This window comes from Sceloporus occidentalis, unplaced genomic scaffold (assembly GCF_023333645.1).
Source record: "Sceloporus occidentalis isolate IW3139 unplaced genomic scaffold, rSceOcc1.0.p SCAF_5, whole genome shotgun sequence".
In the NCBI taxonomy this organism is placed as follows: Eukaryota; Metazoa; Chordata; class Lepidosauria; order Squamata; family Phrynosomatidae; genus Sceloporus; species Sceloporus occidentalis.
In genome coordinates, this window is record NW_028316985.1 from 11,429,573 (window position 1) to 11,446,816 (window position 17,244).

The window sequence follows — 17,244 nt, forward strand, 5'->3', positions numbered from 1 at the left end:
TCTAAAATTGCAACAGAGAGGAACTGGGCACAAAATCACTACCTAAATGCACATTGGGCCAAAATGCACTGCATAAGTTAGTTATAAATGTATATGTTTTAGAGTTTACTCTCACTGGTTCTCATCTCTAGCCCAACATTTTTTTAATCATTACAAACTCACTGCCAGCATTTATTATTGTAATAAAAATATATCATTAAGCATAGATTCAAGGCCAGAGGAAAGGACTCCAGACTGAAAGATGTTACCTACATAGACAATCTTACAACATATAAAAAAGAAAGGCGGCAACAAATTACATAAACACAAGCTAATGCCACGCGTGGATGTTGGCAATAAATGAAGGTGCGTCAGTAGCTGTAAATTGCTTTGAAACCAGTAATAGCTGAACTGCGAGTTGATGAGAGTTGGCCTAAAGTATGCCGCAGGGTTAATCTTTTGCATTGGAATGCCACATTTTTCCACAAGATAAGGATCTGCTTTCATTAATCATTTCCTTGGGTTCCTCATTTTTCCCTGTGCTTGGGCTCCTATATAAAGTAGAAAATAATATTATGTGAATGAATAACTGTAGCATTATGGACAATGAGGAGAGGGAAGGGTTTCAGAGAGTAGCTGAAGAAGAAAGGGGGAAGATAAGCACTCTCCTTCCTAGGTCTTTGGAAGTTCTCTTGAAATAGAATCATAGAATCGTAGCGTTGGAAAAGACCACAAGGGCCATCCAGTCCAACCACTGCCATGCAGGAAATCTCAATCAAAGCATCCCTGACAGATGGCCATTCAGCCTCTGTTTAAAGACCTCTAAGGAAGGAGACTCCACCAAAATCTCCGAGGGATTTTGTTCCATTGTGAAACAGCCCTTACTGTCAGGAAGTTCCTCCTAATGTTGAGGTGGAATCTCTTTTCCTGGAGCTTGCATCCATTGCTCCGCATTCTAGTCTCTTTGGGCAAATCTTTGGGCACTGATTTCTGTTCTGAGTAGACCATCTTAAGACTGACCTGAATATCTTCTGAAGTAAAAGAAAAACCTTGTAGGCCTGAGTTGGGGGAAATTTTGAGAAAATTCCATTTATAGAAATACAGTCATCTCATCCCTCCATATTTGCGGCTTTGATATTTGCAGATTTGATTATTCATGGATTTCATTAAAATGTTCTCTCTAGGACTGTCTAGGTTCTCCAGTGCAACTCTGTGGTCAACTTTAACTAAAAGTTGCACTGCAAGACCATTTGTAGCTACTCCAGTGCCATTCTATGGTCAGTGCATGTTGGACATTGACCACAGAGTTGCATTGGAGGACCTAGAAATTCCTAGAGAGGTGTCCTCTCAGGTAAAAAACAGTGTTTTTGTTATCTGCGGTTTTTCCATACTGACGGGGGTCTTGTTCCCCTAACCCTAGCGAATATGGAGGGACAACTGTAATGAGATCTGTCCATTCCATGAGCATGAGATCCACCTATCTATCCCATCTTGAATAGTTCTGTCCTGAACATCAGCTTCCAAAGGTACTTTGGGAAGTTTTGTAGTGTGCATCATTCTTGACATGTGAACGGGGAGATAAATGCTTAATAACCCTACACAAATACCATTGTAACTACAGTTGGGAATAACAACTGGATATAAGCCTTTATTGCTTATGCTACAACAGACTTAGAATGTATCTACACTGTAGAAATGATGCAGTTTGACACAACTTTGAGTGCTGCAACTCCATCTTATGGACTCCAGAAACCTGTAGTTTTACAAGGCCATTGCCAAAGAGTGCTGGCACCTCACAAAACTATAAATCCCAGGATTCTCTAGGATGGAGCCTTGGCAGTTAAAGTGGTGTCAAACTGCATTATTGCTACAGTTAGATGCACTCTAAATCTGTCATAGAAATAGCAATAAAGGCTTACTGCATATACTCAACTGTACCTCATGTATAAGTCGAGGGAAGATTTTGGGACCAAAATTATGGATCTTGATATTACACGTGGATAAGTCGAGGGTAAAACCTAGGGGCATGTAACGAAGGATTTAAAGGATGATGAAAAGGAAAATGATGCCAAAGAACATAGAACATTCTGGCAGGCATAACTGTTTGTGCTCATCCTAAAGGTTGGTTGGATGAGAGTAGAGGGGATCCATGCTTTTACCACTCTATTCATAGAAAGAGGATGGCTCTCTCTCTCTCTCTCTCTCTCTGTGTGTGTGTGTGTATATATGAGAGTTAAAGTACAGTACTTACATTGACCCATGGAGCCCTGGTGGCGCAGTGGTTAAATGCCTGTGCTGCAGCCACTTACTCAAAACCATAAAGTTGTGAGTTCAAGAGCAGCAAAAGGGCTCAAGCTTGACTCAGGCTTGCATCCTTCTGAGGAGGTTGCTAAAATGAGTACCCAGATTGTTGGGGTCAAATTAGCTCACAGTTGTAAACTGCTTAGACACTGCTTAGGCGGTATGAAGTGGTAAATAAATGAAGCTTGTTTGTTTAAGTCAACCCAGGTTTTTGGGGTTGATTTTTTGACTAAAATTTCTACACAGTAAATCCAGTTGTCACGCCTAACTAGATTGGGACCCATGGATGTTACTCATTCCTTTACCCTCTTCATGTTTTTTGTCCTTTATATGTGAACCTACACAATAGGATTGTCCTTAAACAAACGGTGCTTAGATAACAGTCTGTTTAAACAGCGAGATACCTTTTCTATTGGCCTCAAGGTCCAACTCCCACCAGCCACCTCCCAGACTCCATTGGAGGCCAATGGCTCTGCTGGAGAATGCTTAGACAGCAATGACCTTTCCATTGGCCTGCTTTGACCTGGTCACTGTTTGGGTTTTGTATCTTTTCTTTTAAATGAGCCACCTTTGGTTTTTCTTCTAGAAAAAGAAAATCAATCTATTTGCATTTCCAACCGACCTTCCCGCGACCGGCTGGGTATCATCGTCTGTTTTGTACTTGCTGGAAAGCGTCCATAATCTTACACCTAGAAATGGACGTTGACTCAGTGGATTATAGCAGAGGCCTTTGGGTGAAGCTTTGACTCGAATCAATGAGCTAAGTTCAACGACTGCATTTCGCAACTCTGGCTCTTCTTCCTAGCCATTATCTCCCAGCATGACTTCATCCAAAGACTGTTGCCTCTGGCCTTCGCCTCTCTCCCATTCCTTCCTCCACGCCTTGGAAAGTTACTCTGCGGATGAGCGCATAGATTGATATGCTGGAGCTGTTGCTAGCTAATTATACTCATTTATATCCAGACTTTCCCCCGGTATTGGACTCAAGTCAGCTTACAAAAGCCAAAAGACGCATACTTGTAGCTTTAAAACGCACACCATTTGTTGTTGTCGTTGTTGTGTGCCTTACAGGTTATGGCAACCCTATGGTGAACCTATCATAGTTGTTTTTTGGGTTTCATGGTCGAGCTCAAAATCGAAACGCTGGTACCAAATTGGATTATTCCCGCAGTGCAGATGCAGCCAAGAAGGCAATGCCTTTGAGAGGAGGTCCTCAGGGCGACCAAGGTAACCGCAGAGGAGGACGAGGCGCCACAAAACGTAGGACTAAAATGAGTTTCAAGGGGGAAAATGTAGGACGTTACAAAACGAAAGCCAAAAACGCAACGTATAAACGTAAAAGCCATGGTCCTCATGCAGCTAAAGCAGCGTCAAAGTGGATCTTTCTGCAGTGCGGATGCAGCCTCACTGAAATGGAGGGGACTGACGAATAGGCCTCTCACAAAACTACAGTTCCCAGAACTCCATAGCATTAAGTCAGGATAGTTAAAAGTGGTGCCAACCTGAGACACCCCCAACCCACTTTGTCTGCATTTTTCAAGGAGGAGGAAACAGAGCAAGAGCCCTTTGCTGGGGGGGGGGGGTGCTTCAAAGGCATCTTCCTCCAGGGCAGAAGCAGGGATGGATGGAAGGCCCTTGGGGAATCTCTTCCTCATTCCTGGCCTTAACCCCGCCCCTTTCCCACTCCTCGCCCCGCCCTCACGACACCACCCAAGCCACGCCCACTACTGTTTTCCTCATCCAAAAAGAGAAGGCCTAGTGGAGAAGGGAGGGGTGGGCGGGGTTTTATTTGTATTAATCAAATGAAGGGGGCGGAGTTTCCTTCTCTCTAGGAGAGGCATTGGAAACAAAGGCGGTGTGTGTACCTGAGAGTGAGTGACTGAAGAAAAGCCTTGCTCACTACTTTTTCCCAGGCTGCTCCAAAAAGAGAAGGCCTTGTGAGGAAGGGAGAGAAAGCTGGGCGGGGTTTTCTTTCTATTATTCTAATGAAGGGGCGGAGCTTCCTTCCCTCTAGGAGAGGCATTGTGTGAGTGAAAGTGAGGAAAGAAGCCCCGCCCACTACTTTTTTCCCAGGGTGCACCGCGCTCCCGTCATCCAAAAAGGAGAAGGCCTTGCTTAAGGGGTGTCTTTTTTAAAACGGTGTTATTCAAATGAAGGGGGCGGAGCTTCTCTTGTGAGAAAGCGAGAGCCCGAAGGGAAGCCCCGCCCACTCTCTGCTCCTCTTCCTCCTCCGCCTGGGTCTCGCGCCCTTTCAGTTGCCGGCTGGCGTGACGAGGACGACGACGACGTCGCCGCCGCCGCTGCTGCTGCTCCTCTTCCGCTGCCGCCTCTTGTGCCTCTCGCCGCCGCGGCTCCGTCCTCGCTCTCCTCCTCTTCCTCCTGGTTCTTCGTGGGCCGTCATGGCCAACTACATCCACGTGCCTCCGGGCTCCCCCGAGGTGCCCAAGCTGGACATCCTGGTCAGCGAGACGGCGGAGCCTTCGGGGGGCGGCGGCGGCGGCGGCGGCGGCTACCGCTACGGAGCCCTGCAGCTCCTCAGCCGGCTCAGGCCCCACTGGAAGCCCCAGGAGGTGACGCTGAAGGTAATGGAGGCCGAGGAGGAGGAGGAGGAGGAGGCCCGGTTGTGGCTCAGGAGGAGAAGGAGGGAGGGCAGGAGGGAGGACGGGTAGCCATTGTGGGGAAGGCAGGGAAGGAGGAGCCGCCGCCGCCGCCGCTGCTGTTTGCAGCCCTCCTCCCTCTGTCTCTGTTTTCCCCCTTTCTCTTTCTATTCCTTTCCAGGGTTTATATCCCGCCTTCCTTCTCCCCCGGCCTCTCAAAATGGAGGACGCCACCGAGCCAGGAAAGGGCTAAAAGAGCACCCTAGATATAGAGATATATGTGTGTGGAGGGCCTGAGAGAGAGAGAGAGAGAGAGGATATGTAGGACGAGAGCCAAGCTCTACGGATCTATAAAAACCCCAGTCACGCTCCCGATGGAAAATGGAGGACGAGGAGCTGAAAGAGAGATCCGCGCAGGGCACTTGGGAGGAACGTCTCTCTCTCTGTCTGTCTGTCTGTGTTTGAGTATTCGGTCATGTTCTGCACACACACATAGATACATACATACATAGGGCATGGCCACATATATGTCTATGTGTGTGTGTCTCTCAAATGCCCAACACACACACACACACATATGTAGGACATTAGAGAGAATGCATATATATATATATATATATATATATAGGACACGGCTAAATACTAATATATATATATATATACACACACATATGGGTTTCTCTCAAATGCCCTACACACACATATATGTATGTAAGACATTTGAGAGAATATATATATGTAGAACATGCCCACCTCACATATATATATATATATATATGTGTGTGTGTGTGTTTCTCTCAAATGACCCTCCCCCCCAGATATATATATATATGTAGGACATTTGAGAGAATATATACTGTATCTCTATATATCTATATATATCTATAAGTAGGACATGCCCAAATACTCAAATACAAACCCTGTCGTTCTTCTTCTCAGCCAGACTCAAGATGGGGGACCTTCTGGAAGGCCTCCTGGGCTGGAGGCTGAGATGGAGGACGCGTCCTGGAAAAGGAGGACGTGCTTGGTCGCCCAGAGGAGCTTCTGCCTCTTCTGCAGCCAGATGGGAGAGGGAGGGAGGGAGGGAGGGAGATGGATCCGTTGAGGGGGAAGAAGGTGGTGGGCGTTTTAATTCAAGGCTTAATGCCTGTGTGTGTGTAAGTAAAAGGGAGGGAGGGAGGGAGGGAGGGAGAAGGAATACTACTCCTTCAGCTGAGATGGAAGCAAATGGGGCGTGTGTGGCTTCCATCTCAGCTAAACTTCCAGTGGTCTTTTGTGGCTGGAGGCGGGGTACTACAACATGTTAAAACGCAAAGAAAGATACTCAACACTGCAGTTGCAATACCATAAAATCGTTAAAGTGTGTGTGTGTGTGTTGGTGGGGCGGGGGGTCTTTTCTTTCTCCTTCTGTAGCTAAGGACAGGTTTCTAATGGCTACAAAGTTGCCTGCAGCTCTTTTCTCTGCCAGGTGTTTATTGTGTTTGTGTTGATGATGATTTCTTTCATGCTTCACCTCAAGGCTTGAGGTGGGGTACGACACGTTAAAATGCAATTAAAAATACACAATGCCACAGTTACAATACTATAAAATCATTAAAATACAAGCTTAACATGGTTTTGTGTGTGGGGGGTGTGTGTGTATAAAATGTGGGTGTGTTACTATGAGAGCCAGTGTGGTGTAGTGGTTTCAGTGTTGGACTACAACTCTGGAGACCAGAGTTTGAATCCCGTCTCTGCCATGGAAACCCACTGGATGACTGTGGGCGAGTCACACTCTCTCAGCCTCAGAGGATGGCAGTGGCAAGATCCCCTCTGAAGAACTCTTTCCAGGAAAACCCCATGATAGTTTTGCCTTAGGGTTGCCATAAGTCAGAAACAACTTAAATGTAAACACATGTACACACAAAGAGAGAGCTATGTTTAGTGATGCACAGTAGTAATTTGTCAGTTGTGATAAATAGTGTGGGATGTTGGGGGTGAAGGAGTCACTTTGAGTTGCCATTTATTTGGGATGAAGCTGCAGGATACATTGAATAATAATACCTGTCTCAGAGTCTGCTCTTCAAAAATAAAACTGTTGGGGAGGCATAGGGGCACAAAAGGCAGAAGGGGCGATGTGTAATGCACACACACACATATATGCATAGTCTCTGGCTGAGGGAAGCTAAGTACACACACACTCCTTTCTCTTTGTAGTCCAAAGGGGTGTAAGTATTTGTTTGGAAAATCCAGCCAGCCACTGCCTTGTCACCTCATGCATTTTTCTTTGGGGAGTGATCTCACTTAATAAGAGAGGCTTAGGGTTTGCCTGATAGTCCCTTTCTCCAGAGTGAGCGTTGCAGATGGTTTTCCCTCTCTCTGAAGCAAAATGTTTGGCCTTTCACCCACTCTTTCCCTGCAATGTAAACCATGCCTACCTGGTCAGGTTTAGACCACCAGCGTTGTGCTCTTTTGCCCATTCTTGGACAAATGTGGATTTTAGGGAGGGAAGACACATACTCTCACAACGGGGGCATTGAATGTAGGGGTGTAGTCCCCCCCCCCCCCAACCTTGAATTTCCAACTTTTTTCTTATTTCAGAATTGGACTTCACCTAATCTTGGATTCAAAGTACATTGTACTAACAAACATCCAATTTCATGGAAATTTTATTGTAGAGGCATTTATCCTAAAGCATGTGGATGTGAATTAAACACCCATGTTTTGAGTTTGATTATTTTGTTATGCAGCATTGTGTTCTTTTAAAAGTGTGGGGAAAGGGGTTCTGTCCAGAATAAAGCTAAAGTACAAAGTCATACAAAACATACCTTCTCAATGTTAACAGACTTTTTGTTATTTAGCTGTTTTCTTCTTCTTTTCTTTAATTACCCTGAACATCTACGATAGGCTATAAACACAGAAAAACAGCGCTTATAGTAGGAGAATCTGATGATTTTGTTAAAACTGGAGTGGCTTTTTATCAGTATATCAGCAGCTATGTAATTATTTTATATTTGACCAGAGTATCTGTTTAATTCACTTAGCTATCACTGTCACACATCTTTATTTTTAGAGTTGCTGGGCTCTGTGTTTTTGAAATTAGACTTACTAAAAAAATTAGGAGATTTATAAACTACTTCTCAAAATACAGTCTTAAGACAGTGTATAAGAAGTAATAAAGTTGATAGTTAATATAACAGTATAATCATTCAGAGTATCAGAATTTAAAATGAACAGCGACACAGAGCACTAGCGATAAAAATCTTTTCATTTTAGCCATTATACTGTAAAACTTTTAGTGACAGGATCAACATAAAATCCTCGTGTCTCATTCTTAATTAAACAAAGTCTGAAGCACACATTGTCAGTGTCAACCTGAAAGCAAATAGTGGCCCTGAGATTAAATAAATATATATCCGCAGCTACAGATGTTCTTGTGGAGTTTGGGTTTATGAGTAGCCAGCGATTAAGTGCTAAGGAAGTCATGGTTTCTTTTAATGTTTCTATGTTAATCAGAGGAAAAATTACAGAGCCTGTTAGAGGTTAATGTTTAATGTGAAGCCAGCTTTGTTTATTCAGAACTAATCTGTAGCAGCTACTATAGAATTTTAAAAGGTGATATTTTATTTCTTGGAATATTCTGATTACCAATAAGAAATAAGGAAGAAAGCTTAAATTGTTTGGGCTTGGAAGCATCTTATCATTTGTGATCAAACTATTAGATACATTAATTTTATTTTAGTTAATATGCTTAAAATTTAGTGGAGCCATGTAAGGTTGATGCTTAATAATAATTTCTTTAATTTTTCATTCATATTTGGTCAGCATGTGATTTAAAACTATACTCTAGAATGGTTAGATATACAGAGTGGGAAGTTTTGGGCTGATGGACATTTATTTGTTTTATACAGTGGTCCTCAAACTGTGCCCTTTAAAAGATTTTGGACTTCAGCTCCCAGAAGCCTCAGCCATGTTGGCCAGTAGTCTGGGATTCTGGGAGCTGAAGTCCAAAATCCCTTAAACAGCATAGTTTGTGGACCACTGTTGTATAATATAGTCAGAAGACCAGTTTAGACCACAGTGATCCTCCTTAGGAATTTGAGGGATTAGGAACATCTAAGAAAAACGAGTTTAAAGCTGTTAAATCAATTGAAGCAATAGTAGAACAAAAAGTAACATGCTTGTGAATTAGAAGATTCTTGACAACAACACGACTTTTAATGCCACAGACTTTCCTAAATAAAATGGTATCTGCCCAACCCCGGAGGACAAGAAGTTGTCCTCACTCTCTTGATAGGATTTCCCATGTTTTTATGAGAACACTAATCAAAAACTTTCTCTTGTATCTCACCTAATTTGTCTCAAAGCAGGATTTAGAAGCACATCTGAAAATTTTGAAGACTGGGTAGATTCATATAAGTAGAAAATATGACTTTTCAGGTACTCTGGACCCTGGACAAAAGTCATTCTGATTGGACACAGAGTGCTAAGGGATAACTTGGTACAGTGATGGTGAACCTTTTAGAGACTGAGTGCCCAAACTATAACCCAAAACCCACTTATTTATCGCAAAGTGCCATGTCCCTCTGGCTTTCTAGTGACAAACTCTAGTGTTGGGACGATGGTGCATGTGCCCACAGACAGGGCTCTGAGTATCACCTCTGGCACGCGTGCCATAGGTTCACCACCACTGAAGTCTTGGTATGTTCTGTGGCATACTTTTGCAGGTGCCACAGTGATGTGTGTGCATGCATACATGGGCCTTCAAATCGCCTATTAACTTACCGTAACCCCACAAATTGTGTAGGGATTTCTAGACAAGGTATACTCATGTGGTTTTCCCAGTTCTTTCCTTTAAAATATAGCCTACAGCACATAGTATTCATTGGGGGGGGGGGGGGGATAAAAGTTTACCATTTAATTTTCCATGATCTGTATAGATGTAAACCTTTGACTGTGTATCTGTTAGGTATTTAGCAGTTTCTTTTAAACAGTTTTATTTAGCTTGAAAAAAACCTTCCATTGTAAAATGGTTAATTATCAACATGGGACACAATACTTTTATGCATGTTTTTTTTTTAATTCAAAGCATTCCTGAAACATTTTTCAGCACCATAGTCTTAGAATATAACCTACAAAAGAGGAGTGATACAGTAACTGTTTAAAAACTTTGGCAGTAAGCCTCCACCATGAGATGTCTGATGATGCCACCCCCTCCAAAATGCTACCATTTCAGCCAAGCAATTCCTCAACCAAAGAGTTTCTGAGGCGGTGCAGATAAGGGCACTAGGAAATGATGTCTGCAGCATTCTCCTGGTCACATGAAGAACAGGAAGCAGGAGAGTCTCTTGGGGTCCTGCCATAGGATGTGGGGGTCACATTCAGTAATTAATGGCTGTAAACGTGAATCCTCTGCAGTTATAAGATCTGGGCTGCATTTACACTGCAGAATTAATGCAGTTTGCTAACATGGAGTGGTCTAATCCTATGTAGTATTGGGATTTGTCATTTGTTGTGGCACCAGATCACTCTCACAGAGAAGGCTAGATTTCTCACAAAATTACAAATCCCAAAATTCCATAGCATTGAGCCATGGCAGTTAGAACGGTGTCAAACTACACTGCAGATGCAGCCCAGTTAAGTTCATCTTAAATTATATAACTATTGAACAGGATGCCAGTCAAAGTGTGAGTTGTAGCTAAAAACATACTCCATAGTTGTAGGTGTGAAGTGAGTCTGATCCATAAGAATGTTGCATGGCTAAATAGCATCTCCAGTGTAATCTCTTCCATATTGTATGTTCTTTCTGGTGAGGGCAAGGCAAAGCAAGGGAGAGAGACAAAGGTCATTAGATACATGGCAGAATTTGAGTGGAAAACAATGGCTTGAAAGAATCACCTTTTTAATTATTTATGTATGAATGACCCAAATTTTATTTCAGGTGTTGGATACCTCTAAGAGAATTTGTTCATATAGAAATACTGTTAAACTAAATTCCATTCATGTTACTTCAACAAATGTTATGATGAACTAAAATGATGTTTTTTTCTTACTGTGAGTGGTAAAATGGTTTCTAAAATTGAAATGTGAGATTACTATAGTAAGAGATTGAGGGAGTAAATTTTATTTATAAATAAATTGATTTATTGATTCTGTTTGTTTTGCTAAACACCTTTTCAAGAGGTCTGTAGTGTAACTAATAGTAAAGATGGATATTAAAGTGAAATCTAGAATCGCAGACATCTGCATCAGTTTAACTTTCGGTAGTTAAAGTCTATATTGTTGGATAGAACTGTTACAGGTTTTCCCTCACCCAAGACTTTGAGCAAGGGGGCAGACCTCCCTCTTGGGAACTCCTAGTTCCTGCTCATACATGTGTCCTGGCTTGCTGCCATCACCCCTTTGCCTTGGGATGCTCCTCATTGCCAAGCAGAAGGGGATGCCTGCCAAGGTTTCCTCATGTCCATCCCTCTGAAGAAATTGAGTTAGGGATAAAGTGAACTAGCTGAACCCAAGGCTTTCTCTTTTCTCTAACTAGGGAAGCACACTGTGTATGTCCAAGTGGTTAAAGTGCCAGTGATGATTAAGAGCTTCTGTTCTAATTATAAAAAAGGATATATCAAGCTAATAAGGCATCATAAAGCTTGGAGATGGTTCAGCTGAGAGTCATGAAAACAATTTAAGCATGAATTTTATAGAACTGATAATAAACTACCCTGACCTACCTTGGAAGGCAAGCCCTCTGGAGGCAACACCCATTTCCATAGCTGGACTCTAATCATGATGCTTATTTTGTTCTAGTTGGTGCACCTGTCTTGGGGAAATTTGGAGAGCCTCAGCCATCCCTAAGGTGAAAACACCCACTCCCATTGCTGGTTTTTGCTATAGCAGCCCCTCGCAGCTTATGTTCTCCCCTCTCTTTCCTGTTCATAGAGGTGCTAACGACTGATCAATCAATTAATTAATGTGTGTTCCACTTTTCTCCCATCACGGGGCCTAGCATGATGTAAAAACCCTTACAGTATTCTGTGACATAAAAATGAAATAAATAATATATAAATTTTCAAACCCCTCTGACACCAGATTTGGAAGAGGTTTCTTTGGTTAACATGGCACTAAGTCAGCATTCAGCTCCTGTGTTGGTCATCCAATTTGTACAGTTTTGCTAAAGACAAAATAAGATTAGGGCTAATGATGTTATCACAAGAAGGATGATTGAACTGAAGAAAGGGTGAATTTCCTGTTCATTTTATACATACATGGTTCCCATTTTCACTTTCACTTCAACAGTACAGATTTAAAAATAAGCAGTGATGTAGTACTGTATCTCAAGAAAAAAATAGAATTGGAAAAGTGTGATCTGATTTAGTATGTTTGGATTATGTTTATTAAACAAATTTTTTATGTCCCATCCTGCCTGTAAGCATTTTAAACCGAAATATTAGCTATAGTGGCAAGTTCTCTGGAGGGAGCCGAGAAGCAATCCATTATCTAATGTGAGGCCGAAGGCTTTCATGGCTGGCATCCATAGTTTTTTGTGTTTTTTTCAGGCTATGTAGCCATGTTCTGGAAGAGTGTCTTCTTGACGTTTCACCAGCATCTGAAGATGCCAGCCATAGATGCTGGCGAAACGTCAGGAAGAAACTCTTCTAGAACATGGCCACATAGCCGAAAACCCCACAGAAAACAATCATCTCTTGGGTTATATTCCTTGCACCAATTTTAGAGGCAGAAGTCACTTGGTTTTCTTCTCTACACTGCAAAATCTAGAACCCTAGTGGTGCAGCGGTTCAATGTGCTGCAGCCACTCACTCACAAACCACAATGTTGCGAGTTCAGTACCAGCAAAAAGGCTCAAGCTCGACTCAGGCTTGCATCCTTCTGAGGTCTCTAAAATGAGTACCCAGATTGTTGGGGGCAATTAGCTTACACTTTGTAAAACGCTTAGGGAGTGCTTAAGTGCACTGATAAGCGGTATAGAAATGTACTTGCTATTGCTAAAACCTGTATTAGGCTGTATTCGTATGCTTTCATTGCCACTGATGAATTTTATGAAATAATGATTGTTCTGGAAATGGAACATTTTCCTTGGAAAAATTAAGGGCTAGAAAAACATCTGTCTCCTATCACTTTGTGAGAAAAGATTTAGTAGAAGGTATTCCAGGATGATGTGAGAACCATAAGAAATGGCTGCTGTACTTGATAGATTGGGACTACAGTTAGATGCCTGACTTAATGCTTCTTGAATAACCTCAGGTCAATCTCTCAGCCTAACCAGCTTCTCAGGGCTGATGTAAGGGTGACTGCCTGATTTGGGAGAGACCTGAGCTCCATGGAAGAAGGAAAATATAAAGCTGTAATAATTTTGCATCACTTGTATATATACATTTATAATACTGTGGACTGTTAATCATGTTCTAAGTGGTTCATGCTTGGCTGTGACCATACAACATAGACCAAAATCGAGCACATATCAGCACCTAGTTCCCACTGATTCAGCTGATTGGCTCTAGTTGGAACTAACAATTAGAGGGAAAAACAAAAGCCCTAGTCTTTTCCCCCCTCATTTCTCTTTTGAAAATACAATGGAAGTTCCTTATCCAGTATGTTAACCAGTAAAGTAATCCAGCAGCCACACTTCTATATTGTAATCATGTTATGGTTGGAATTAATAATAATAAATAAAACTTTTATTTTTATCCCACTTTTCTGTAACTAGACAATCAAAGCGGCTCACAATTAGACATGAACTAGTGTGAGTTTCTCTGTCGGATGTATTGTTTGTAGCTGGGGTGAAACCAGATGGAAGTTGTGCAGTCTTGGCTGCTCTGTATATCAGTCCTGTACTGATTTTTCCCCATTCTTTGTTTCCAGTTCTGCCATCTCCTAAAAGAATGTTGTCCGTGTCTTGAAGTTGTAATATTCAGCGTGACAATAAAATGGCAATAGAAATGGGATATAGTCAATACCACAGCAGCATCTACTGTCTAAAACATGTAACTGCAGGATGGAAAATATTAAAGTGTGGATTGGAAACAGTATTTTTAAAATCACTTATATAGGTGGTACTTTAGAATTGGGACTGGGGAGATGTGGGTTTAATTTGAGTTGCTGAACTTTGAGTAGTGTTCTAATTATATGAGTGATCAATTTGAGGTAAAATCTGAAGAAGACAAATGCTCCATTGGTCAGTAAACCACCCATCCTGTTACAGCCTATTTGGATTGGATGAGATAGTTCTTCAGCTGACAGACCTGCTTCAGTATGAAGATCTGCCCATTGCAAAGTGTTTGGAATAGGGAGGTGCGTTGATTATGGCTAAATCCAAAATAGGTTGAGATCATTTCTAAGACTCTGAGCACATCACTTTAGAGGGCTGTAGAAAGGCAGACAGAGTATATGTCAAATAAATAAATAATTATATAATGAATTCCTGGAATGAGGAAGTATGGAATCCCTAATGCAAAGGAACAGTTTTCTAGGAGCCTTTAAAAATACTTTGCTTCAGGCTGCCATTTTCCCCTCTTATTCTTTCTGTCTCAGCTGATAGGAGAAACATGGAAAGCTTGGTGTGAGAGCAAAAGTTTGTGATTTCTGTCCTACTACTCCCCTTGGTATGCATTAGCCTTCTAGTTCCATCCAGTATTCCTTATTCGAACTACCTTGTCCATTTTCTTAGTTTTTGTTTTCCTTCCCACCTCATCACCTTGATCTTCCTTTAAGGTTTCTTTTCTTCTTCTTCTTCTTCTTCTCTTTTTGATATTTATGCCCAAAGATGACCCTAAAATCCTGAGTCGAACTTATATATAGGTCAGTACAGTCATACAGCTTAGAATGGTCCTGAAAGAAGCACCACCCCATGTGCCTTGGCAGTGATTTTTGAAAAAGCTGCCGGGCAGTAGTAACATTGAGTAACTCTCTTGGGGGATGGGTTAGGTTCTGATATTAGTTCTTTAAATTGTGATTTTTAACTGTTATTTTATACTATTGGAATCTGCTTTGATTCCTTTGTGAAAAAGCGGAATAATAATAATAATAATAATAATAATAATAATAATAAAGAATGTGTTTGTGTGTGAAAAAGTTGTGATTATGTTCCCGATCCGATGTTAAAGGCTTCTCTCCCCACCAAACCTCTCATTTAAATCCACTTCTTTCCCTTTCTGATCCAACCCCTTTACATCCTTTGTTATAGCCCCCTAGAGCTCCGCTCGGCCACCTCCCTGGCCCAGTTCAAGAAGGAGCTGAAGACTCTCTTGTTCACACAAGCATTCCCTGACACAGGCTTTAATTAGTCTTCCCCCCCCCCCCCTCTATGTCAGCAGTGACCTGTTGGCTAGAATGTTTTTAATGTATATGCTTTTTGATGTATTTGCTGTTTTTATTGTATGTATTGTATATGATTTTATGTTGTACACCGCCCTGGTTCATAGAAGGGCGGTATATAAATAATTTTTTTATTATTTATTATTTAAGTTTTACCCTCAACTTACCCACGCATCTTATCAGAATCCATGATTTTGACCCTAAGACCTTTTCTCGACTTATACATGCACATACACAAGTATATACAGTAGTTACATGCCAGGGGTGGGGACAGCTCTGCTGTGTCTGCCTTTTTCATAGTGCAGCCTCCAGTTCATCACCAAAGAAAGGGCCAGGTATTGCAGGAGGCCGGGAATGGGCATGTTCCAAAGATAGCTCTGGAGAGCTGTGATGTTCTGTTATGGCCATTATTTTGGACAACCAGAAGTTATGCTATGTAACTGGAAGCAATGTTTCTGTCATTTTGGAGCACCCCCTCCCTTCAAACAGTATTTTAAACACCCCAGACCCGCTGCAATAGGTTTGATGGGGTGGACGAAGACATAACAAGTTTTGAAACCTGCTTTTTGGGGGAAGGTGTCAGTGGGAGATCCCAGGGTTGCATTGGATTCGCAAGGGTCACGTACATCCCACAAAATAGTCTGATCAGGACATTATTGAGGATGGCTGAGGACAGATTATTGCAAATGAGGAATTTATTTATTTATTTATTTATTTATTTATTTGTGGTATTTATACCCCGCCCTTCAGCCCTAATGGCTATCAGAGCGGCTATGACCATAGGTGGCAGACCAGCCATAGTCTGGCCATATTTGCATAGTCTGATCATTATTGCAAATGAGGAATGGCCATAGGTGGCAGACCAGCCTGGGCTATGGGAGACATTAGTAATAAATTATAATATATTTTCTCCTCATCTCCATTTGTGAAAACCTCTATCAAACGAACTTCTGCTCACTGAATGAAAGGGTAACTTTGGACCCTACCCATTATTGTAGATACTATAAGATGCCTCCAGGACTATAACCAAAAGGTGGCATACAAGTATGTATTGTATAACTGTTTAAAAGAAAATGAAAACTTTATTTCTGTTCCTTTTGCAGGTATTTACAGATGGCATCACCAATAAGCTTATTGGCTGTTACAAGGGTGAAGAAATGGATGATGTTGTCCTTGTTAGGATTTATGGAAATAAGACAGAGCTGTTAGTTGATCGAGAGGAAGAAGTAAAAAGCTTCCGTGTGTTACAGGCCCATGGCTGTGCCCCAAAGCTTTACTGTACTTTCAGTAATGGCTTGTGCTATGAGTTCATGCAAGGAGAAGCACTGGATCCAGAACATGTTTGCAACCCAGAGATATTTCGGTAAGTTCTTTGGTGCTCAGGTTTTGTTTGCCACTTTATATCGATCCATTCATCTTAAGTAGCTCAAGAGTGGTGTAACCATAATCACCCATGCTGTATATTCTGTAGTGTTCTCTGATTATTGCTGCCATATTATAGAGAAAATTATTTTTTTCTGGATGGCAAACTATTTAGAGAAAGTTTAGGCTAGTCGGTTATCTGTTTCTCAAAGCTAAAACCCTGTTTTTTGATGGTTTTTTCCAGCTGTGTGGCCATGTTCTGTAAGAGTTTATTCCTGACATTTTGCCAGCATCTGTGGCTGGCATCTTCAGAGAATGCTAATGTCAGGAATAAACTCTTCTAGAACATGGCCACATAGTCTGAAAAACCCACAAAAAACTATGGATGCCGGCCATGAAAGCCTTTGACTTCACACTAAAACACTGGCTCGGGGTTTGTAATTCCCTTTACTTGAAGTTAGTATATATCTCCTTCTGCTGCCAGAATACTTCTCTTTTGACCATGTGAAGTTTATCTTTAAATTTCTTCATTATTTTCTTATTACCAATGTGTCTGTTACAGTCAACTTGGCCTTACCTTGAAAGCTTTCTCTGAACTCTACCTTTTCTACCTTTCTTTTTCCTGTCTTTTGACATGTTACTGCAAGTGTCCTTCATTTCTTTAACATGACCACAAAGTGTCACTCAATAATTTCCTAGG

At 41.7% G+C, this 17,244-nt stretch overlaps 1 protein-coding gene across 2 annotated transcripts in view; it reads left to right on the forward strand.

Annotated features, from left to right (window-relative positions):
- The first annotated feature begins 4,472 nt into the window (after window positions 1–4,472).
- Window positions 4,473–17,244, forward strand: part of LOC149311663 (ethanolamine kinase 1-like) — a 38,246-nt gene continuing 25,474 nt past the window's right edge. The window contains exons 1-2 of one of the 2 annotated variants that reach the window (XM_089527606.1): window positions 4,473–4,862; window positions 16,286–16,545. In XM_089527606.1, coding sequence (XP_089383732.1) covers window positions 4,680–4,862; window positions 16,286–16,545 — 443 coding nt within the window. In that variant the 5' untranslated portion in view covers window positions 4,473–4,679. The remainder of the gene's footprint in view (window positions 4,863–16,285; window positions 16,546–17,244) is intronic. The other variant, XM_089527604.1, reaches the window with a different exon arrangement.